Source organism: Siphateles boraxobius, unplaced genomic scaffold (genome assembly GCF_051911475.1).
Source record: "Siphateles boraxobius isolate OS27281-9 unplaced genomic scaffold, OSU_SipBor_1 25, whole genome shotgun sequence".
NCBI lineage: Eukaryota > Metazoa > Chordata > Actinopteri > Cypriniformes > Leuciscidae > Siphateles > Siphateles boraxobius.
The window spans coordinates 17,542,350-17,568,584 of record NW_027508866.1 but is presented as its reverse complement, the minus strand read 5'-3'; the positions used below and the strand labels follow the sequence as shown (position 1 = coordinate 17,568,584).

Sequence of the window (26,235 nt, the reverse complement as noted above, 5' to 3'; positions counted from 1 at the left end):
TATATATAAACATGTGGTGACACATGCCCTTATTATTTAACAAATCAAAAACATGAAAACTATAGAACTCTTTTTGTTTTGATTGCATTTGTCAACAATTGTAACAAAAGATATTGAAAGGTTTTCCATTGGATCACCAAAAAAGATGTCATGATTTATGAACTGTACTGACCTCGATGAATGTAAACCATAATATGTGCTCCATTAAAATTTTATAAAACTAATTGCAACTTTAATTAGGCAAACTCAGATCATTCAGTACATATAACCACAGAAAATATTTAGCAATTTCCCTGCAGCTTTAAAGAGATCATCAGATGTTTTCTAGCCATTAATTACTACCAGGCAAATGTAAATTATTTATAAGTGCTCTATTGGATATGCAAATTACTAAAAAAAAAAGCTCTCAAAAGCTTATATAATGCCCTGGGCATTATGTCATAAGAATAAACATACCTGCACTTACACAGGCTCACTATTCTTACTAACCCTTCTCCTCCTGGTGATTTATAGCACTTAAAGGAGGTGACAAGATGACACTGAACTCTGCCATCATATATCTCCCCATCATACATGTTGTTCACATGAAAGGCCCAGTGCAGACGCCGCTGTCATCACCTAAAGCCACTTGCTTCACTGACTGACAAATGACAACTCTTTGAGGAGAAACACATTCAACAAAAGAAATATTTCAGTCACTAAAAGCATTATTTACTGGCACACGCTGCCCGCAGTCACTAAAGGGACACATCTTTTTAGTAAATTTTCCCCCAAGTATCACCTAACCAGACAAACATCGGGCCATTTTACTTTGCAGAACTTTATCGAGATCTGAACTTTTTTCAATAAAAGGGAGAGAGAGAGAGAGAGAGAGAGAGAGACGGGGGGGGGGGGGGGGGGGGTGGGTGAGAGAGAGAGACGGGGGGGGGGGGGGTGGGTGGGTTGGGAACAATAGAGAGAGAGAGGGAGAGGGAGAGGGAGAGGGAGAGGGAGGGGGGGGGGGGGTTGGTAGAGAGAGAGCTGTGTGGTTATGCTGTCGCCTGGTGACTGACTCCATCCAGCTCTCATGGCTCATTGGCCATGTACAAGTATGGCTAAATTTTCCTGCAAAGAGAGGGGTGTCACGCTATTTGCATGAAGAGTATGGCAGAAAAGCTCTTGCTCGCTCTTTCTCGGTCCCGCACACCCCCGTCCATCACAGTATGTGAGCACTGTGGAAAGGAAGGAGAGTGGGTAGTGATGGAAAGTCATTTCTCTGAATCAGTTCTTTCATCCAGTTTCCAGGAACCGGTTCAGAGGTTCATGATTTGGTCCCTTACATCCCAGTTTTATATATTACCTGTTTTAAATCATTCCACTAAAACCGCATGTAGGTATACTGCTATTTGTTATAGGCTTTTTTTATTAATTCGGGTGTTTAGTCTAATTTCATGTTCCCGAGTTCAGCTATGATTCAGGTCGTAATCATACCTGAGTAACAAGTAAAGTTATTCAGAATCTAAACATAATGCTGGGATAGGCTCCAGCATCCCCACAACCTTAGGAATGGGATGGATAATTTTCCTTTGAACTTAGCAATACTCCAAATACTAATACCATTTACTCATCTCTTGGATGAAAAAGTCATTGCATGTTTGTAATAAAATTAATTTAAAATAAAATATGTTTTGCATATTTGTCATACAATCAAGTCATTGACATATTTCCAGTATGCTGATTTAGTTTACATTCTACTATTAAACATATTTTCCACCCCATAACCGGTTCACACCAAATGACTCAAGAAATGAAAGCTTTAGCATAAGTTCTGCCGGGAAGACTCAATTTTTACGTCACTTATTACCTTCTCATCTATCCAATCGTGTTCTAATACTTGTGGTATAAAATATCGGTACTTACACATGTCTGAGTTCGCAGATGCTGACTCTTTCATTCACCTCCATCCTCCCCAGCACCACCAAGATGGTTCCTTCCACTCCATCCTCCCCACCATCACCAGGATGGTCCTTTCCCATACCTCTCAGGGGGTCGGCTGCGTCCCTGCCTTCGTCTTCAGGCAGGCAATGCAGAGTCCGGACCCTCGGATTGCGAGCTACGGACGGGGCCTATGCCAAATATCTTTATATCATAATATTGCTTGCTGGGCTGTTAATAAATGTATATTTGTTACCGTATTTATTCTCCTGAGTCTTTCTAGTAGAACTGCTTGAACTGATTCAGACTACAAATAGAAAATGGCTTTGACTTAATTGTTAAGACCAGCATTGTGAATCCGTCATTGAAAAGATCCGACTCTACAATATGTTGAAAGAATATGTTGAATAACTAGAAGCAAAGACTCTTTTCCTGGTCCACCACATGAGAAGGTAAATGTAAAAAAAAAAAAATTTAATTAATAAATAAATGTGACTGTGTAGTCTATTCAAAATTCAATCATCCCCACAACTGTATTAGAAATTGAGCAAACATGATTTCACTCAATACGTTTCATGCACAGAGTTACATATTAAATTTATAGTGGAACAGTGGCGTGTGAATTCTGAACACAAGAGTGTTAGAAATCCAGAGTGAAATTGGAGCAGAGTAATTACAGAATGCTTTTTGCAACAAATGTTACCCTCACACACTACAATCCTTTAAAATACCGTGTTTATCTTAAGCTAATTTCTGAACCGTCCACAGCATTGAGGTTATTTGTATTCATGCAAGCTGTGGCGGTTTAAAAGTAAACTCTATTAACCCAGCTTAAAGACCATTCAGTAGAGCTCAGATGTACAGAGGGGACTCTTAGGCAAACCTCAGTGTGGCAAATTAACAGCAACACACACACACACACACACACAAATGTTTGTAGTTGGCATTATATTTAGAGGTAACACTCAACACTTCAGTCTTATTACAATTCCCCATGCATTGGCAAAATAGGCTCCACTACAAAATGCAGAGCTCAATAATGAACTTCAGAAAAAATGAGTGAATCATTTATGAGAGGTAAGGAAAACATTACAGGTAAATAGATTAACTCAACTCTCCCAAGCAAACAAATAAACAAATGAACCCACACCAACAACAACAAATCCCTTAAAATGGCGGCTTATTTGAGTAGAAGTGAAGGGAATGCTTGACGTGTTTGTGTACAAGTGGAGCCAAGCCCGGTAAGAGACAGTAAAGTAGCTAATTACCAGTTTTGAAAGATTTACAAGCTATTACGGAGCAGGATCACCGTTTGTGCATTTGTAGATTTCTTTATTTATTAAAAGGGGGAAATTAAGTGATTAAAAACAAAGGTAATGAAGGCTTTTGTGGCTCTCAGAATGAGCCAAACAGGGTGGTTAAACTCAGTGGATAAATGGTGCCGTTGGAAGAGAGCTCAAACCTCTCTCTCGATCTCTCTCGTGTGTGTGTGTGTGTGTGTGTGTGTGTGTGTGTGTGTGTGTGTGTGTGTGTGTGTGTGTGTGTGTGTGTGTGTGTGTGTGTGTGTGTGTGTGTGTGTGTGTGTGTGGTCACGGTGCTTAACGTTGGCCCGAACTTTAGACTCTACAGGGCCATTTATTTCTTTTGGCGTTCAACAAATCACCACTTTAAATCTCAACTGTCATAATGCCATTTATTCAAAATGGGACCGCAACAACACGTAATTCAATCTGACCCCCATGTTCAATTCAATAAAGAACAAGTGTTCAGATGCACAGCTGCTCTTTACTATTACTGTAGGGAACTGTGGTGGTGAGAACAGAAAGTTCTCTTTTCTCATTGGATGGGCTGGAATCCTCTTGCATTGCTGCCATGCAGGACCATCATGCACCTATTTTAGGGGGTACCAGGTGCAGTACTAGCTTACTTGGAGTGCTAGGAAACATAAGACATGAACAAAAATAACATGTTTGCAAAATAGTATTTGGTTGGTTGCCTTGACGACTAGTCAGCCAAAAGTAAGTCTTAAGGAAGCCCTGTATAGCTGGACTGATTTTGAGTTCATCTGACCCAGATTGGACATATTTCTTAGGCGCAATTTACACAAGATGCATTCTTGCAAAAACAGCTATATGGACTGCAATGTAATCAAACAGAATGCAAGGGTCTTATGAAATGTTTTAAAACGTTCTTAAGTTTTATGTTTAACCTGACGTGCTTAAAACTTAAAGTTGCAAAAATATTTTAAAATACCTCAATTTGAATGGGCACAATGCTTCTGTTGCTTGAGCTATACTGCGGATGGGTTGGCCCCCATCCCAATGATCCAGAGAGAGGGTGCCAAGTAGTGAGCAGTGACAAAAGACTATGTAAGGAGGAAAACGAGATGGATAGAGGACTGCAGTAATGGGGAACTACAGGGGCTGGCAGAGACAGGTAGAAGAGACTAAAAGTAAATAGGAAGGAGAGCCAGGGATAGGGAGAAAGATAGAGGAGTACGAGGATAAATGGATGGCAAGCAGAAGAGAATGAAAAGACGTCAGTTCAGGGAAAATAAATGACTGACGGATTGCTTACAGGTGAATTTAAAGAGGGATTAGTTGGTGTGTACACAGAAGAGAGAAATGCACTCTGTTCCAAAACCTAGTGAGCTGCCTCCGCAGGCTGCATATTAAGGCATCATAAGCATACTCAAGTTGTGAAGAGTGTTTCAAACAGATTATAAATGTAACTAATACAATACTGAAATCTACAGAAAGTCGAACCCCTGGCATACTTCTCAAGTGGAATACTATTTATTTGTATGATGTGTTGAGTTGCAAAGCATCCCAAACCAGTAACTTCTGAGTTTCTGTTTCAGTTATGATGCTGCCCTTGAAGTAAACTGTCTATGTTGGCAGTAAGACTCTAAGAAAGAAGTTGAAAGAAGTTGGTCAAGGTCTGGCATGAAGAAGTGGGGAATGAGGAAGAACGAAAGGGAGAGGCATGTCCTAACTCAGTCTGGCTCTCCTGGGGAAGGTCTTAAATTACACTCGGATGTGGACAGCTTGTCAATTGCGAGGCCAGGGCCCTGGCTCCAGAGAAACGCTGCATACCCTTCATTAGGTCGCAATATCAGTGGCCTTCTCTAAATCTCAAGACCCTTTATTTATTTATTTATATACACAATTATTTATGTATTAACCTTTCACCTCTTCTTCTTGTCTTGCAATGTGGGATAGATCCCCCAGGCTTCCTCTTGAATAAGAGATAGCAACAAATCTTGCACTATACTAACCAATAGGGTGTAACAGTATAGCAGTCACTATGGTTGAAGCTTATCAGACTCGTAATTGCTCATGTGTGTCAACATATTGAGCAGAATACATTTTATTTTACCAGTGCTTTGTGTTCAGTACATTCACTATGGCTCTGTTCCAAAACCTAGTGTGCTTATCCTTCCTTGACAACTTTGTTTTTTGTGCTTAAACTTTAGAGTGTCCAAATTTTGACATTCAATGATGCAGGTGAGAGAAGATAAATCTCAATTTGGATTCTTTATATGGGCCTTTTGACTGGTCTCTCTATTAAAATTCTACCCTCCTTACATGACATGTAAGATCTATTATTGAAAAAAAAAAACTTATTTTGATTCCAACCCTAAAATAAAAAAAACTGTTTCAACGGGGCAAAGAAAAGAGATAATTTTAGTGCATTGCAAGCCCTTCTTCAAAAGAGACCATTCAAAGTAGCAGTCTCCCTGCAGGTATACATCTCAAGTTGTTCAATAATTTAGCCACAAAAAAAAAAATCTTATTTCACAGACCACTGTAGCTTAGCCCAATTTGAGTGCTAGTGTTTTTGAAGGCAAACAAAAGTCTTGGAAGCCCAAGGTTATGATGATGCAGCTATATATCCAGACACATTAGCAACAGTGACAACCAAGCATAAACAAGTATGAACTGTTAATCCCTGAGTGTTACAGCATAGATAACCAATGTGTGATGTCAATTTTTGGCTATGGATGCATTTCTGCTTGATCTAGCCCCTAACAGCAATAATTGTCATTTACATTTGATTTCACAAGGCAAGATATATGCTTAGTGCTAACACAAACCAATGGCTAGAAACTCTCCTCCTCACCTCAGGCTAGACTCTGCATTCAATGATTTATTGAAGGACAGTTAATTAGCCTCCTGCACTGAGGTATCTGCAGGCACTGTCGAGGGCCTGCCCGTCACATACATCAGTACTGATGCCTGTCAATCACAGAGCTGGCGGCTGAGCCCCTAAAGCCCGTAAAGCTCCTGCTGGGCCCACGCCAGCATGACCAGTTTTGAATGAGAGGAGAAGCTGCATGAGACTGGACTGAGCTGTTCCACAACTCTATGATATGAAATCATGAAATAAGTCAGAGTCACACTCAGTTCTCCTTCGTTTCACTTATTTTCTTGGCTCCCGCTCCTGATGTTACCACCCAACTGTACCGAATGTCCATCTCCCACCGAGATGAGTTATGTGAGACTCCCTGCTGGCATGAGCCAAGCCGCCCCATCACACATTCGATGCACCGTAAAGGACACCAAAAGCCCATTCCCACGTAACAAGTTGAAGACTGCAAAAGTACACCAATGAATTAAGTCCTTAAGAAGTTCATTTAGAAGGGTTCAACTGTGCAAGGGACAATCATTCTTAAATTATTAACCCTTATATTCTTAAGTTGACCCTCCAAAAATAACAAAAAAACAACAACAACAACATAATTTAGTCATCATTTACTGACCATCATATTCTGTACAATTAACTGTAATACTGAAAGATACATTTGGAATTATATTTTTATTGTTCTTTTCACAATTGGCACAATCGTTTTCAAGCTTCAAAATGGATGCAAAAGATTAACAAATTAATAAAAGACAAACTTTCTTAAATCAAAACATGCAAACGTAGGGAAATTATCAGGAAAATAACAGAGTAAATAAAGCTTAGCAGAAGGAATATGTTGCTGTGAATCTAAGGCTTGGTGAGAGGAGCTGAAAGGTAAAGTACCAGGAGAGTCAATACCCCAAGCCTCATATCTGTTTTCCATATTTCTGAGCACCCTTCCTCAACAAGAGAGGCTTTGAGCCTTTTCCCCCTCCAGTCAAACCGCCTGAGCTGAGGAATAATCGCTCAGCTTCAGTGGGAGTGTTGGGGCTAACCCCTCCAGGCACTGCAGCAGGTGATGGGATGAAGAAGGAAGGGAGGAAAGGAAATAGAAAAACAAATAGTGAAAAAGAAAGACAAAAAAAGAAAAGGTGTGTTGAGGTAAATTGATCAAATGGTAATGTAAAATAAATGTTAAAATTTCTCTGATCATGTGACAAAAAAAATATCGGATTGGTTGTATTACTGTTATTTGGCAGGCGATACATTACAAAACCATATTCGGATTGTTAGGCACTAAAAGGCCTAGCTCTTAACATCTCAGTTGGATTTTCAATTTAAAACCTTTTCATTTGACTCATCTTAACTTACATGGACTCCTTAGGTAAAGAGTGCCACATCTCATTTGTCTCATTGAAACTTTAATATATTCCTTAGGTAAAGACTGCCATATGAAATTACTGAGGTTGCTCCATCAATGAAGTAATTTCCACTGTGATTTGGTGATATGCAGTGCATTTGTTGGAGACTGCTTTATTTTGACAAGGATGTTTATGCAGCAGAAATGTATTTATAACTCAGAGAATGTGTGAGGATGAAGAGAGTGTGTGTGGGGGGGGATACAGGAAAGGATTTATCGGGAGGCTCGTTAGACAAGCATCAGATGTCAGCCCTGTCAAAAGAGGTTACAGTACACCTCCACATAACTTTGTGCCCTGGGTCTTCAACTCGACTCACATCTTTGTAATGGGATTCAGCGGTCATTACGTCTGCTCGATGAGTCATTCTGCTAGACTTTATGATTCCTGGTTGGTTTCTCTTTTCCAGTGTGCTGCTGTTGTTAATATTCTAAGCACTGCTGCTAATATTGACATTTCCTTTAATACTTACAATTTGAAAATAAAAATGAAGTAGAACCCCTACCCCTGAGATCGATACCAAAATCAAGCTATGAAATACTGGAGAGCATCCCAAAACTCTTAACCTCTCCAAAGGGTTCCTCTAGTCAGATTTGACCTTGCTGCATGCTAGCTGGTGGGGCTTTATTTCTTTGCCTTCCCACTATTCAGCGGCTCATTATTTATCATCCCCATCGTGAATTAGCTTCCTACGACTAGCCCTGAACGTCTGGACCATCATAAAGGAGACTGCTGTACCATTTCAGGACACTTCCGAATCGCCTACAGTGCATTAGCAAACCCACAAGGGAAGCACCTGCTGGTCCCACGACTGCATATTTGTCTTTACACTGCAGCCTGTTGATCAAATGAGTCTGTGCGTATAAAATAAAACTACAGAAGATTCAACTTTCACTTTTACCGTATTTGTGGATTTACACAGTTGTGAAATCAGTATTTGGCAACTACAGGAAGTAGTGTGCACACAAGGATGAGGCTATGAGAGTAAAGTTATCTGTGACATAATGTACTTCTTTGCCGCCTTCGGCACATCTCAGCATGTCATCTCAATGTCGCCAATTTTGCTGCTCACCCACTGCTTGGTAATTACACCACCCACCAAGACTAAGCCAAACTTTGGAATACAAAAGCACAGTCTTGCAAAAACAGCTAAACAGGGCAACATAGTCAAAATCATCTGCTGTTCAAGACTTATTGTGTCTCTCATAAGTATCTTCATGTTCTCTTCAGGGAAAAGCATAAGCTTTCTCAAACTATCCGGCCATCAGTGGAATTGGAACCACAGACTATTCAAAAGCCGGACACTGCTACAAAGCCCCTCCTAAAAATAAATGGAAATTGGAGCCATCTCTTCTCTGACTGCCCATATGGTCCTGCCTGCTGGAGATGCCAAGCCCTCATGGGACTTAACAGCTAGAAAAAAAAATGATCTCCACTTTCAGAATCCAGAACCAGTTCCATTCATGGCAATGAGAAACAGTTGTTTTTTTTGAAGTGGGGTGTTTTATATTCAGGGTCCAACGACCAAGCTGTATACCAATTGTCTCAAAATGTCCGCTTATGTTTTTCCGCTTATGGACACTCGTGTATATGAGACAGAGAGTTTGGGCTTCTACTGTCTCAGTCTTATTTGTTCTCCAGCAAATAGGCTCCAAATAAAGTGCTTGTCTCGATCTCTCTCTTGCTCAGTGAAGGGGAGCCATTGATAGGCGCAGGAGCAGATGGGGATTGACAGAACTCCAAGGCAGAGAGCTAATTGAAGGAGACTGGGGAGGACTTTGATGGCAGTCAAATGCCAGCAATGATGGGGAAATCAATCAATGAAAGCTTCAAATGTACTACTTACAACAGATTTCAAGGAACTCTTAGCTAATTTTCTTGTACGTGCAATTTTTTTTTTCTAGTTATGGCCCCAGAGAAAAAAAATCCAGACAGCTTTTCTGACAGTTTCCCAATAGTGAAAAGTTATTTCAGTGTTTTTTTTTTTTTATTATTGACACTTTACTATAAGGTTTAATGTTAAGCATCATGAACTAAAAATGATGAACATTTTTTATAGTTAATAGTAAATATACTATTGTTCAGTTAATTTGTGAACATACAATCTACATAGGCCTACATTAGATACATTTAATGTAAAGGTACTGTTAAAGTACCGTAAAAGTACTGTTCACTTAGTTCATGATACCTAATGCATTAATTACTTTTTTGTTGTTGTTGTTGTAATCGTGAATATCTGGCCACAATGTACATTAGATGAAATAATCTTTCTGCAACTTGTGTGACATATTTGCAATCTTGGAAGGACATTTGTGATCTTGGAGTGAGAGAGAACACCTTTGCTTCATTGTTAAAAAAATGGTCCTCATGAGAACCCTGCTCCGCTTCAAATTGCACACACTCATCACAAGCTGCAAAATGTCGTCTTGCTGTTGGAAATTGATGTTTGAGGAGTAAATGCAATATGAAAAAATTAACTGTGTGAAAAAAGTGGTTAGGTCTGCAGACACTTTGGATGAGCAAGTGTGACAGTGCCACTATGACCTTGAGCCACAAGGATATCCACCTATATATAATCACAGATATCAGTACACCACATCATTTGCGATATGTAAGTGAGTCACTCTCAATAAGAGTTATAGGGCAAACAAGTGGCTATCGTCACAGGCGATTGATGTGTTGCATGACTCACCAGCATAGCCAGCCATTTCATTTTACAGATGGCATGAGACAGACGACAAAGTGGAGCACCTTCAGATCTAAAGTGGGAGAGGATGGCGCAGGCTGAAATGCCCAGCAAACAGATTCTTCAGGTTGAGTGACAGAGTCGAGCAAACGCAATCTGTGATTCATATTTCCTTCTGCTTAATACCATTGTGAAAACCCTCTTGCAAAGAACCCCCCTTAAAAAAAATAAACAGATAGACATCTTTAACTTGTTTCGTGTCTTGCACTGCACAACAGAGACTCTTAAAGGCAGAAGCATTTAAAATAAGCCCGAGGCACATTGAAGACAGATGCTCAAGGGACTGTGATGAGAAATAATTTATATTCTTGTGAAATAAAATAATAATAAAAAATGTTGGCAATGAACTCTTGGGGGCATCTTCAACTTTGATTGTTGGGAGATTGTGACTTTGATTGTAAATGAACAAATTCAGCATTCATGGGGAGGCAAGTGCTGATTATGACTTGATTCTCCCTCAGGCTTTTAGATGTCAGATAAGTTGCTAACCAATTTATAGCCGCCACTTGATTTCAGGCAGATACAAGGCATCTAAACTGTAAATTAAATAAATAAATAGGGCTGAACGATTATGGAAAATAATCTAATTGCGATTTTTTTAACCAATATTGCGATTGCGATTTAAAATGTGATTACTTTAAGTTCTTTACCTTCTGTATAAGTCGACACAGATAAGCAATAAATCATTGTACAGGGATGGGAATCTTTAGGCAGCTCATGATCCGATCCCCTATTTTTTTTCTTATTAATTAATCTTAATAACACTTAAAATATGTATTTAATTAGATGTGTAAATATACATACTTTAAATATATATATATATATATATATATATATATATATATATATAACACATTTAATTAAACCAATTACATGTTAAGAATTTTAAATGGGCTATAAACTAATATAGCTTCAAAATATAAAAGCTAGTAAATAAAGAGGAACAAAAAGTAGGCTGTCTGAACGTTTTCCATTCAAGAGCTGGAGTGATTTCCCCCCTATACGATAAGCTGCATTCACACTAATGCACATATCTCTTTTGAAATTGTAAATGTAGTTTGTCCTGTTGGTTTAAGATATAACTGACCGTGTTTACATTAATTTCGCGTCAAAAGCATTTTAAGATCCAAGTACATTTACCCAATGAGTCGCTCACAGCCGCATGCACGAGCGCTCTTCTCAAGGCGCGCGTAAGTATTTTAAAATGAAAGCAGCTTTCTCAGTGATTTTCACATTTTTAATATATAAGCCAACTGCATTCCAAAAGACATAAATAATGCCTTTGTGGAGCATTTGTAAGGAAAATTCCGGCGGCCAAGACCGCGCACTGCAAGAGTAACATCAAAGCGGCAAAACCTGTACAATGAAGCCTGCGACTATCCTTGTAATTCGCTTAAACCCCGAACTTTATGAAAGCTTATTTTTAGGAAGGTTCGAGCGGTGTCGTGTGTGTGTGTGTGTGTGTGTGTGTGTGAAGGAGAGAGAGAGAGAATTAGAAACAAGCAGAATACGGTTGTTTCTAAAGCACGCGCAGCGTCATCACGCATCTGTGTTTAAAAACTAAGCTCAGACTCGATTCTGAAATTCTCTGAATCGATCTAGAATTGTTGGAGAGAGAATAAATAACACAATATCACATACATAAAAAATAAACTGTTCTTTCCTGTATGCCAGACCTATGCGTAGCGTGCCAAATTGATGCTTGATCTGCAGACTGCTTTTGTCTCGCGTGTCACGTGACCAGTGTAATCGCAGCTTTTGCGGTTACAAAATCGCATTTCATCATATCGCGATATTATCGCAAATGCAATTAATCGTTCAGCCCTATAAATAAAATTACAAAGATGCACAAGAGTCACACAGGACACAAAACAAAAATTATAAAAATTCATAGGCTTGTAGAGAGAAAGGTGCCTGGACAAAATTGACCATGGCTGTGTGTTTGTGCTGCCACAGCTAGCAGAACAAACACTACTGTTTTGAAAATAGTCAGCCTACATGGTGATGTGTTTTGTTTTTTTCTGCATTCTGGTCTATTTATATTGCTCTAATTAATCTTTACTATCTTTAGTACAACTTGATCACACACACGTAGAGTTAAACACCTCTCAATACTCTCTAAATCATTTTTTTTTAGAACAGTTTGAAGATATTTGGCTTTTTTATTATACCAAATATAATTAGAATGCTTAGAACATATTTACTTTGTATCAAGTTGACTGTGTATTCTTTTCTCTACCCACATTTAAAGATACATCTTTTCAAATTACCCTTGCCAGTGTCCCCATTGCAGACCCATTTTGAAAACCAAGGGAATGCAACCATTAATGGAGTACTTAACCGCTGGCAAAATGGGCTTTCAATAAAACTTGGCTAACTACACAGTAAAAAGGCACAAAAAGAAAAAATGTAAATAGCTGCCACCTGACTAGAGAAAACAGAAAAAAAATGTCTGTTAGCTGTTTCCAAAGTCTCTTGAGTAAGTACTTATTTTTAAGTAAGTAATTGCTTCACGACTGCTAAACAAATATGTTCTACATAGTATGAATGTAATCTGGACATACTACATTCACCATGTTGCCCTTAATACATAACTTGTCAGCGTCCATTCACAAATTCTCTCCCGTGGCCTCATGGGATAATAAAGTCTCCAACGTATGCACTTCAGAATCTAGCCAGAAGTAGTACATCATCAGGGTACTTGTTGCCTACTATTTTATGAGTACTGTGCATTTGGACATACTTCTTTTGTTCTAGTGTAGGGAAGTATGCGATTTCGGACGCAGCCATATTCTTGCTGTCCAAGGCCACTCCCACTTCTGCTAAGAATACCCTTACAGAGTTAAATACCACCTTGCTTGAGTAGGAAATACTTCTTAGACAACTTTTAGTCATAATGTTGTCAACTTGTATTGTCCCCGGGTGCAAGAACTTAAAGAGTCAATGTTACTTTCGGTTTCCAGTGAAGGATCCAGTGCATTGTAGGCAGTGACTAAAGGCTGCAAAGAATGGTAAATACCGAGAGAACGGTGCAACCGAAAATTTGAAAAACCTCCGTGTTTGTAGTCAACATTTCAAATTAGATGACAACGAACACAGTGTTTTCATGAAAGCCCAAATGTACAAGATCAAAGCTGTCAAAAGTCTGCAACATTTTAGGACTTATGTTGACAAATAAATGTGGATTTATCAGTCCAGGTAACTCAGAGAATGAGTAAACATTGTTAATTTACATATACTATGGACATTGTAACAATACAAAGCGGGTTGAAAATCGGCAGTTACTCTTTAACCTACACATCCCTCTTGATGCTCAAATGCTTTTTCAGATGCCAAAAGTGAGCATACACAAGACAAAAACATCACAAAATAAGACTCCTTCACAAAAACAACTGCATCAAGAATTTTACATAAGCACAAGCTTTTGTTGCCTCTTTTTTCCTCCTCTCAAAAAACTCCTCACTCAGAGAGTAAGGCAGAGTAGTGGGTGGTTTGGGTAGCATCTGACTTATCTGACACAGCCAGAGATAGCCTGGAGGGTGTCATGCTAAAGAGGCATATTCAAAAATTGGAGCTTGAATCAAACAATACAGTAGTAATTGATATTACCTTCCCTTCAAACTAAAACAAAGCTTACCTACTCAAGAAGAAAACATTTCAGCACAAGTCTTGTTTGAAAACACAGAACTGCAAGAGCGTAAACAACGATGATTATGTACAAAGAAGTGCAATATAAAAATCAAACACAGAGCATCTTGCATGTGTAAACCTCATGAGGAAACAGAGATATTGGGAGCTAACATACAAGGGTACAGTACCTCTATTACCCCTTTTCCACCAAGGCAGTTTGAGTGCCGGTTCAGAGCCAGAGCATCAAATCAGTTCTGTCTTTTGACATCCAAACCACCAGCTCTGATCCAGGAAAAGTGGTTCCTAAGTAAAACCAAAACATTGCTGGCCTAGAAGTAAGAACCGCTTGCGTCAGGGGCTGGGGGCGGGGTTACCGTGACCAACAAGACGAACAGAAACTTGTGACCGCCATTTTTAAATAGCAGCTAATCGAGCTAATAGCAGATCAGAGTCGGACCGATCGGAGTGCTGCGGGAGTGTTTGGAGAGCATCCTTGTGCTTTTGGTTCGCTCTCGCAGTGCTTTGATGTCATGTGCCGATTGGTCTGCGAGAAGCCGATGCATCTTGAACAAGCTTGGTGTTTTTGGCGCTGCCACGCTAGCGTTGCTGGGCAACATGAGATGTATACAGTGATGTAAGATCTGGCTCTGTGGGGGCTCTCTGGCCTGTGGAAAGGCAAACCGGTTCTTAGAAGGATCATCAGTCGAACCAACTGCGAACTGGCAAAAGCTCTGGCTTTGTATTAGCACCAGGTTCATACTGGTGGAAAAGGGGTATATTATAGAGGAGGAGTATGTTAGAATTACAGATGGAAAGTAGGGGGCTCTTGAGGATGTGAGGGGCATAGCCAAAGTAAATCATAAGTGGATCATTTCATTTGGGACGGTCGCAAGGTGCCAGTGTTGAAACGAGTGTTTACCACTGCAGCCCCTCGTGGAGGTATTAAGGAGCCCCACTTTAAAAAATAGGCCATCTGTAAAGCGCCAACCAGTACACTAGAAAAAGAGCCAGGGCAGATTGCCAGATTCACCACACGATCTAAAAATCCACATTTTGCAATTTTCACTGCTTTTCAAAGATACAGCAAAAATAAGTTCAGAAAAGCTCAATTGTAAGTGTTTCGTTCCTCAGTCCATGACTACTGTGGTACCCTTGAGCAAGGCACTTAACCACTGTAAGCTCCAGGTGTGCTGCAAAATAGATTAATTTATGTTGCGACACACTGGTTATGTCTGAAAGCAAAGGTAGATCAATCAAAGTGTTAACATTTTATAAAAAGGTTACTGGTTTTAGACAGGGTCAGGAGTCAGGACTAACCAAAACTGACCAGACCAAGGTGTATTAGTAGACAGGTTGTAAGGCGAAATATTGAATCTGGACACGCCTTGGTGCCTTTCTCAAGTTTTGGGCACAGCCATTATCCAATTGAATATGAGAAGAGTTCAGGAAAAAGTGCAATGTTTTGAATGAATTGCACCTGAAAAAACCTCAGTTAAATTAACCTAATACAATACATTGACTGAAGCTCAATATTTAGAGACATCCTCCTAAATATAATATAGATGTTAAAAGCTAAACCTGCTGAAGTTAATAATAGATTACAGAACTGCAGCTAATGAAAATCTGGGGCCAATTACAGGTGCCAGCAAAATTGCTTATCAGCTTGGCACTATTCTTCGTATAGTTCACAATGAGACCCGTGAGACCTTCAAGACACTGAGCTCCAGTCACAGGGAATAGTCATTACCTGCAAAACCACACTTGGTTATCTCACCATTCTGACAGGAGGCAGGCTGAAGTCCCAGGGCTCAGTTAAGTGCATGCTCCCAACAGGCCTTGGCGGCAGACAAGACATTGCAGACATTGAAATGATGCATGAAGGATTATATGGCCGCCAAACAACACTTCCAGTGATGGGTTAGACATGTCATCCTCCCACTCTGTCCAGGGACAATGTTTTTCAACCTCATTGCCATTGAGATTGCTCTCTGAGCACTTCTCTTGACACGAAGCCGCCCTAGTTTTGCTCAGAATAAGTGTTCCACATGAGCTTGCTCTCTTGTTAGTATCTTTCCTAAGATAAGTAAAACATACATGATGAACCCCAAACGCCAATTAAGATTAAGATTGTCAAGAGTGCCTGTTAAATCTAGAGTTTAACGGGTTATTGTTTCTGCTGATTAATTAGTCCTGATAGCAGCTTTATGTACTAATCAAATATTGGTAAAAAATGCTGTTAGGATTTTTCTCTGACAGCATACATTGCATATACTTGTAGTAAATAAGAAAATGTTATATATATACATGTTAACTACATTGAATATAGATAAACCATATTACCAGGGATTTCGAATGGGCACAACTATTCTGAATCTACTGTTAATGTATTGTTGTTCATATTTGCAATATGACAATATTTACTTAGTGTTAATATTGTAATGTGTTATAGAAGACTGAATGTGTGTATATTTCATTTTGCTTATCTGTTAACCACCAGGCATCAATTTCAAAACATTATCTGGTGTATTTTGGTATGTATATTTTTTGTATGATGTTAAAAGCCCATACTAAGCGCCTAATATATATATATATATATATATATATATTTTTTTTTTTTTTTTTTCTTGTTACTGGAAATGTCTGGTTGCACAAACTGCACCTACACAATTTTATAAAACTATTGACTAGCTTTTTTCTCCAACTTAGTTGTCGGTATTGGCAACATCCAATATACTCTAAGATGAAATTCTTGTAAAAAACTGAATTCTGGCAATTATACCCACTTGACAAGCTGTCTGTCAAAAATGTTTCTAGACAATGGGGAATACATTTTCTGAGACACAACTTAAAAGGTCATTTCCCACATCACCTTCCCTTCCACAATGAAGGCTCTACCGTACGCGTTTCATTTCCTCAACCTTCCTGATTATGCCCTCTCCAAAGATGAAAAAGAAGACGTCATGATAATGCCCTCTCCAAAGATGAAAAAGAAGACGTCATGATAAAAGATCCAAAGAGAAATGTGGCGACTGCCATGGTCGTGGGCAAGGTGAGATGAACTTGATACGCAAATAGACCATCTTTAAAACAGAGAGAGAGAGAGAGAAAAAAAAATCTATCATACAGTGGGCCATTGGCAGGGATGTAGATGGGTTCTGCTTCATTTAATTATCATAATCTATTAGAAATTACTTTTCAGATTTCCCATTGCTGGTAGACTAAGGTCTATTCCACAATAATATGTTTTCGTTGTAGTGCGAACTGTCAAAACGGAGGTATTTAAAAACGATGACGTAAGTTTAGTCACGTGACACATTTTGTACGCTTTTGTGAGGTTTTAAGTTTGGACTGTTAAACTTAAGTTAAACTTAAGTTTAAGTAAGGTGAATTTAGCGTTTTCTGTTTTCTGCTTGAAAACGCTAGTGTGGACGGAGAGTATTTTCAAACGAAGTCATACAGGATTTTAATGACATGAAAGTGACTAGAAGATGACAAAATTTAACTTTTTGTGTGTTCTATCCATTCAAGCACAATGAACCTCTGCCTGAAAAAGGAATAAACAGCCGTTGAAGTTGACAACACCCTTTCTTTACAAACGTATGTTCTGCGTGGAGTCTTGACTGCTAATTCTACCCTTGCGTCACTGCACTATAATCATAATCAGCGGTATTCTTCTGCTCAAAACTGAGCCTCTGAACGAGAAACATGCTTTAGCCCACCATGCGCCGTGTACTTGAGAGGTAAGAGCTTCATGTGTGCCCACTGGGCCAAATGCCTGCTCAAGCCATGACATGATCCTAATCGACATGAGCACACGGGAGGGCTCAAGCCCAGGGCCGTGGGCCAGACACTGAACACAATGACCAGCTCTCCCATTCCGGTGTCTCCGAGCACTTTACAAACAATGCCGGTCAGGAAAACAAGCCCTCGATATCAGTCCACAGCTGTGCTTTTGTCTCTCTCTCCATCCGTCAGAGACGCACCACGCAGGCTTAGACACCTACGCCGTTGCCTCTGCTGCCCTCTGTGACGGAGAGAGCTTGTTTATCACACCGAAGCATATTGCCGATGTCCTCGCAAGGCAAAGAGAGAAAGAGAGAGACAGGAAGATAGAGAGACGGACACAAGAAAAGGGAATGAAGAGAAACAGAACAAATAGTGGCTGTGAAAAAGATGAATAAAGAGCAGCAAATAAAGCGAGAGAGAAAGGACACAGTAAAAACTGCTGAGATAGAGAGCGGGAGAGAGAGAAATGGAGTGAACACATTGGAAAGCACATAATGGAGGGGACAGAGGCTAATTAAGGAAGGCCGGATTAATTAGGCTTTCAGTCTGCCTGCCTCTCATTCTCCCACTGTGTTTCCTGCCAGCACCACCCTCCATCCCCTCATAAAACATGCCACATTGTTGTTGGACGGATTTTAGGGCTCTGGTCTTTGGAATGTACATAAGTCTGTAATGTCCAGTGGGAGAGTAACTTGGTTACCTTTGTGGGCAAATACAAGGTAAGGCTGGGCGGTATGATGGTATATATAATGTGTGATGGGAGAAATGTGTAAAACATGCTATACCACTTATACCACAAAATTATCCCACAACGCAATTCAAACATTTTACATCAAGCGTAAAATTATAGCCTGAGGCAGCAAGTTTTATCGCTCCGTGAGGTACTTAGTGATTCAATTCCAAGCATCCAAAAATTTCCCCCCAAAAAAAGAAAAATAGAAATGCATAGATATTAAAGTTCTTTCTGATACTGACAAGCTGAAGCTGATCATTATTTTAACTGATAAATTACCAATTTTGAAAATGTTGCATTATTTTGTAAAAAATAAGACACTAACAACTAAAATATGTAAAATATAAAAGTACTCTATATGTAAAAATAGGGGAAATGAGCATATACAATTAAAATATCCAATTTCAGTTGATACATAAACACACACACACACACACACACACACACACACACACACACACACACACACACACACGAAACCTCTACTCCAATATAAAAGGACTCAAACCATGATAGAAGATTTTAGATATAGAGTAATTCATTATTTTTTAGATTTAGATTTAACTTTAGTGTTAGTGTGTCCTCTTGGACATTTAGCATGAACTGTTGACGTTAAGTATCAGTGCAATACATGGTATTTGCTAATGTCACCAATCTAGTAAAAGAGTACTAAAGATTTATGGGAGTTCAGATGTGAATAAACCATTGAATTACTGCCACTTTGCAGCAAAGGGCGCTTGCACTTCAGTAGACTGTCATTTACAAAAGCCTGAAAACAACATCTATTCTTTAAATAGACGACTTGGACCAGCCCCCGTACAATCCAATTAGGCATCAAATCACTTCAACTCTGTTTTTCATAACACTGAGTTACAAGAGGCCATCTGGGACACAAAACAACCCTCACAATTCAACCCCCACACCCGAACAAAAAAAAAGCACTCTCTCTTCTTAATGGCACTGGTTTCATGAGCAGACATGAGGGGCCACTTTTGCAGCGAGTGCCCTCATTGGTTCTGTTCCTCCTCCCTGCTCAATGGAGCAAACGATGAGGACCCTTCAGTCCTGTTCTCTATGCAGAATCCTTGTCCAAAAATGACAGGATGGGCATAAATATTTATCAGGTGCCAAAGCTTTGCCAACCTGAAGATACTGGGACAAAAATCAGAAAGTGCGGTTAGCCGTTTCATGATGATTGACGTCAAGGCTCACTATCAGAAAGTCATCTTGGAGGGGGAGGCTGGAATGCCCTTGTGCTAGGCTGCAAGCTCAAGTTTATGATAATCCCAATAAATTATAATGTACTCTGCAGACATTAAAAAACATGATTTGTACTAAATTAAATGGGCTGTGACTCAGAATCTAGAACAGATTCCTTTCACTCTCATCCCTTCTCACTTATTTTACTATCAGATAATATTCTTTTCTGCTGGACTCATTCAGTAATATTCATTTGCAGTAGGAGAAAGTGGGGTAAGCTGTGCAACTTTATACTCAAAGCCCCCATGAAATCCAAATAGAAGTTTTTTTGGCTTTTAGTATGAATATGTTAGCGTTAAGTTTATCTATAAGCTATAGTGTGTTCAAAAAACAAAATTCGCATTTGGAAGATATAAGTGTTGAAAACTTACAGTCCCTATAACTTCCACCAATATGGATCAACAATTTTTATGACATCACCCTGCACTTCAGCTTCTCATCAGATTTTCTGTCCAATCAAAGGTAACACTTTATTTTAAGGTGACGAAGTTACACGTTACTACATTTAGGCAACTTACTATAGTAATAACAGTAAACTATGCATAATTATAAGTAATTAACCATAAACCAAACCCTAACCGTAACTATGTAGTAAGTACATGTAGTTAATTGATATTACTCAGTACTTATTTGAGTAAGTACAATGTAACTACGTCACCCTAAAATGAAGTGTAACCCAATCAAATGCTCTGTAAAATTTGAAGCGCTGAAGCTGTGGCTGAAATCAGTCATTTGTTCACACATTTATTTTCTATATGGTTAATGGCACATAGTGCACTATATAGGGGATAGGTAATGATTCAGACAGTGTAAATATGCTTTCTATTGGGGTGAATGAAGTCTGCATTTGCGTCAGTGTCACGCGTACCGCAGATGCGCGCACACAGGCTCCGGTTCAGAGACACGACAGCACAGAGCGGATCATTTGTGTAGCCACAAAACTTATCGGACCCATTTGAATTCTGCACAGATTGAAGGAGATTAGAAGGAGAAACGGTTAGAAAGACTCAGCATTAGAAAGAGCACTGACCAGTAGAAGAGATAACACCGGTACCATGCCCCAACATAACTTACACACTTTTCAAACTAAACATCCTGTGTGTGATTTTGTTCATTGTTTTGCTTTAGTAACAGTTTCATCTAAAAAGGGAATCTATTACAATGTGGCTGTCTTAAGCAGTCAAATGTGGCTTTGCCAAACTCAGTGGCTCCGGCAGAGCTCTGATTTAAATTAAATGCTACTGACTATTTGAAAAAAGGGGAGGATCTGCTCAATATGTTCCGCCCTGTCTTCCTTTTTCAGTGGAAATTACGTCAACACACTGAATAACGCTGAACATTTCAAGGCAAAGAGAAATGTGCTAAAGGTGCAATTAATACTCCTGATTATATTGCAGGATGTGTGGTATCAACTGAAATTAGAAGAATGCATCTATAATAGAAACAGACAGAGAAATGTTACTTTAAGAGAGAGAGCGAGAGAGAGAGAGAGAGAGAGAGAGAGTGTGTGTGTGTGTGTGTGTGTGTGTGTGTGTGTGTGTGTGTGTGTGTGTGTGTGTGTGTGTGTGTGTGTGTGTGTGTGTGTGTGTGTGTGTGTGTGTGTGTGTGTGTGTGTGTCCAAACTTAGCCCATGTTAGCAAAAAAAAAAAGATTCATGTCAAGGGGAACAAGTAGAATTTCCATTTCAAATAAAAACATGGAGATTAAGAGAGCAAAAAATAGACTTTTTAAGAAAATAATTAATTTAAAAAAATTGTGTAGGCAGTTTACATGCAATTTGGCAATTTGACATGCAAAGAAATTAAATAAGTTAAATTTTGAGTCAGTTTTCTTATTAACACAGGGAGCTGTATACATTATACCATTTTTAAATACTAGATCACATGCCAGATGTGTCAGATGAGTCCATTTTCATTATTTGCAGGGGTCAAAGGTACTGTTCAACACCAATTTGTTAACTAAAATTTGTTGAGTCTAATGATGATTAATGCCCTTGTTGTAGGCCTTCCACTGTTACACCGAAGCAAAGTTCTTTTTTTTTTCTTCTTCTTTTCTACAAAAGCAATTAGAGCACTTTTAAAACCACGAAACGCATCACGGGCTGACAGGTTAAGCTTTTAATGCAAATGTGACAGCAACATAATGTACAATACGGTAAAATGTGATGGTACTGGCCTAATTGCTCAAAACTAAAAATAATTAATATTAAATGAGGTGCCTTCAAAAACACGTTTGACAATTTCAGCGCCTAAGCATATATGTACATGCATAGACGATAGCCACAATGGGCCTGGCAGTGTGATGCCCTTTTTCCTGCACTCATGTGAGTTTACATTTTATGAGAACATGTAATGAGGTAAAAGCTGCAATGTAATGATAACTGATTGTTTTGGTGACATCTTCCAACAACTACATTAATAAATATTGGAAATGGAAGAACGTGTTATCTATTATGAAATGTCAAGTAGTGGGTGGTAGTAGTAGTAGTAGTAGTAGTTGGGGGGGGGGGGGGCAATAGCATGGTTGACTGTTCAGTAAAACAAAGTTCATCACCTAAATAAATGGATAGAATGGGTACTTCATCCACAGTTGAGCCTTTATGAGTTCTGACGATAAAGATCTTCGGTTGATCTAAACCGATCAAAGAAGACATTAGATCTTGGCTTTATATTTTACGATGAAAGGTGTCCAAATTGCATGACAGTTTAATGGAGAACCTCTCTCAAAGTGAGGTCAGAGGACAATCCCTCTTAGCAGTCTCTTCCACACCTTTATCCACACCTTCATTTGTGATTCGCAACAGCAGTGATGTAAGGCATGAGAAGAACACTGGTTTTCAAGACAGGAGCAATCTGAACTGTGTGTTTGAATCTAGTCTTTTGGCTTGATGTGAAAAGCCCGTAAATCAGGTGTGTGTCTGGAATACCAGATCGCAGGAGAGAGAATAGAACTCATCAATCATGTGTGACGTGCGCTTTGCTGCACGGGAGGGAAGCCAAACCACATTAGTGTTGATGTAGCAATGCTGTGGTATGGAGGACGGCAGAAGGAAAAAAGGAGGCAAACAATTCAGAATTATAGACTATTAATGGAAAACATTATGGAAACAGGTCAACTAAGTGACCTCAACATGAAACCTTTCGATGACTATGGACGGGTCACTAAATTTAGCCAATAGTTAGCCAGGTCTAAGCAAGGAGGTCTTAAATATCTGTAGAAAGCACCATTACCAGTTCCATTCATCTCAAAGTGAGTAGAGTTTGACCGATAGTGGATTTTAGTGGATTTTAGTGATAACGAAAATGTTGGGTATCGATATTTTACCGATAACGATAAGGTAGGTTGGAAGACACTGACCGATAACAATTTATCAACCGATAAAAATAAAAACAAACATAACATCCCAAGTAAATAGGGCTGAACTTTATTACAAAAAAAGAAAGAAAAAACTGTAGCCTACTGAACCATGAAAATGTACTGTACTTTAAATTGAAATATATAAAATATATAAATATTAATAATAAATATATTAATTGTACCTTTATCTTTCATGTTAGCTCATAGAACATTAACTAAATTTAATAGAACTTAAACATTTTTAAAATGTATTAGTAAATGTTAAAATTAACAATCTAACAAGGAACTTCTAGAGAATTTATAGTTAGAATTGGAATTTTATTGTAAAAAGATACCATTTCATATAAATCCAAATAACATATAAATCCAACTATCAAATTAAATATCTACACAAAGGCCATAGCATTTAAATTAGACTCATATGCATATTGTATGTATACTCTCACACATTATTTTATTTTATAAGAAATGTGTAATATTACATAAAGAACTGAAATTGAATGCAATTCTGATTTTTTTAAATGTTTCTGTCAGCTGCATGATCATATCAATTTGCTATCTCACGTCACTAGCTTTAAAGCGGCACTATGCAGGATTTCCGTTTTTGTCAAACATCGACCCCTAGAGTCGCTGTAGAGTACTTGTATTAAATGTTACTGTCATAAATACAACTCACGCAGAGCGTCACAGTCTATGATCTGCACTCACGGCATCTGCACTTTATAATAATAAAGTAGCCTACCGCGTTAGGCTAACCTGAGCCTAAATGCCAGATGACATCAATAAAGTTACATCATGTACGTCGCATTATTTCATAACAATATCCGTTATTGTTGTTGATGTTGTTAGACATGATTATTGCAATTTATCATAATAGTTTGCAAACTCCACTCATTTACACTATTTACAACGTGTAGGCTTATTTATGTCCTGATAATTATGTGAGATATTGACAAATGTTCTCATGATAACCGCAGGAATCAACTTTAACTGTGAAAGCCTGAGCGAGTAGGACTCTTGTCCGGTTCCTCACGCTGTCAGATTCTCGTTACCTTTTTCTAGACTCTTCCGACAGCGCTTTCTTAATTTTTTTCTCCATTCTGAAAACGCAGGTCCGATATTTGAGCCCGTTCTCATCCTTTGGCGTCATATGTGACGCCATATGACAAAACGGCGAAATACTACGCACATGGCACCCTTTAGCGTGAATATAACACGCGAACCCAAGGCGTCATAAAGTTGACTGGCATCCTTTAGCGTGAATATGAGACGCAGACCCTACCCCACACCTAAACCTACCCATCACAGTGCGTGTTATATTGACGATAAAGGGTGCCATGTGCGTAGTATTTCGCCGTTTTGTCATATGGCGTCACATATGACGCCAAAGGATGAGAATGCGTTAGATATTTACTCGTGTCTGACTCCTTGCTCGGTGAGTCTGCCGTTTCCGCTTTCTCTTTTCCTCCGACAATGCTTGCCTAGCTTTCTGCTTCTTATATGCCGGTTTAGCCATGACGTTAGTTGTTCTTATAGCTAGCCGTATCCTGGATGGGGGCGTGTATGCGTGTAATGTGTGCAGCGCCGTAAAGCAATTTGTTATATTGCGAGAGCTGAAATCATGCGATACTTCCTGACGGCGGTCCGCCGGCTCAAAGTTGCAAGTGCGGTTTTTCCACTCACAGGCACCAGACGGGGGTGACACGACCACCATTCAACCCGAAAAGAGTCATATAACCATTCCAATAACTCTGAAGCTGTTCAGTTAAGCTAAAAAACTGCATAGTGCTGCTTTAAATGTGCAACTTCGCTCGCTAACGAATGCATAAAAGTGACCAAATGGATATATTTTTTTTATAATGGAAAACATGTACGGTAGTGTACTACAGACAAACTGTGTTCTTCTTTCAGTTGTTCTTGCTGTGTTACCAAGATATATCATCATAAGGGCAAAGATGCTATAAGAGACTTAGGGAAAAAGTTTGTTCCTTGACTTGGGGAAATCAAAAGAGAAAAACATGCCAATCTGCTGGACTCTGATGTGCCCCTCTGATCTCTTCAAAAACGCTTTGAGGGGACAGATCAGAGAACGGACACGGGCCCATGTGGAGAGGTCAACGTCACTGTCAGGATGCCATTCTGTGTGCCTTTGTGCTCTCACCCACCTTTATAGTCTTCTCTTCCTGTGACTTGATTTGGTATCACCTGTTTACCATCATGCCAATCGGCCTGCTAGCATGTCTAGCTGTCTTTACTTTTTGCCTGTCTTGCTAGCCACAGCACATATGCCCTATCATGGCTCTGCCTGAGGCAGGTCTACCTTTAATGACACCTTACTGCACTACTGACAGGCTTCTTAGCCCGAAGGAGTAACAGTAAAAGTTGCCTTAGGAAAAGCATGAGCATATGTAAATATAGTGAAGCATACAAACAACACACAAAACCAGCTCCTTAAAATGCATCAATTCAGCCCAGCTGCCAACACACATGTCAGTGGAGTCCTGAGTGTCAAACTGAGAAAATTTGTATTTTGTAAATTGGAACTGCAGGTTGTGCTGAAGTATAAATAGGGGTGATCTAAAATGAGGGAGAGATGATTCAAGAGAGAAAGACGAGTGTGAAGCAAAGATAAGAGGCTGAAAATGGGTATGAAGTGATAAACATGGAATAAGTCAAAAAGGGCCCTTGAAAGAAAAAGTGGGGGTGTCATTAAAGACATTCTCATAGCCCCGGTAAGATCATGAAAAAAAAAATAGAGAAAATATAGAAATAGAGCTGTTTCATTGAGCATGGACCAAACAGTGTTGAAAGAACCAATGAGTGTAAGTCAGGATTAGAAGGATGGTTAGGAGGTTTTTCACTAACATGATGTGTTTGAAGTTCCCCATAGACAAATCCATTCCATTTTGGTCTTGGGAGCAGTTAAACACACACACACACACACACACACACACACACACACACACACACACACACACACACACACACACATACACATATTTTAATGAGGACAAATAAACAATTGTGACACAGCAGTTTTTTGAGGGAGTTTGTTATCCTGTGACTCAGGGCCGTGCAATTAATCGAATTTTGATTTCAATTTCGATTTTGGCTCCCAACGATCTCCAAAATAGTACAATTGAGTAAAAACGATTATTTTGTCATGTTATTTTGTCTTGTGTTCTGAATGACTCGCGCACGCGCACATCCACCCCTCCCGAAGCCATAAACACTCTCAGCCTATACAGTCATAAACTGCAAGCACA

The 26,235-nt window shown here is 39.2% G+C and overlaps 1 protein-coding gene across 2 annotated transcripts in view; it reads right to left on the bottom strand.

Moving 5' to 3' along the window:
• LOC143750099 (leucine-rich repeat transmembrane neuronal protein 4) overlaps positions 1-26,235 on the bottom strand; it is a 141,559-nt gene that overhangs the window by 102,595 nt on the left and 12,729 nt on the right. Inside the window, exon 3 of one of the 2 annotated variants that reach the window (XM_077242954.1) lies at positions 6,730-7,105. The exons of the other annotated variant lie outside the window; for it this stretch is intronic. Within the exon in view, the coding sequence (XP_077099069.1) occupies positions 7,037-7,105 (69 nt within the window). The 3' untranslated portion in view covers positions 6,730-7,036. Of the gene's footprint in view, positions 1-6,729; positions 7,106-26,235 lie in introns of those variants that run through there. 2 annotated transcript variants of the gene reach the window in all.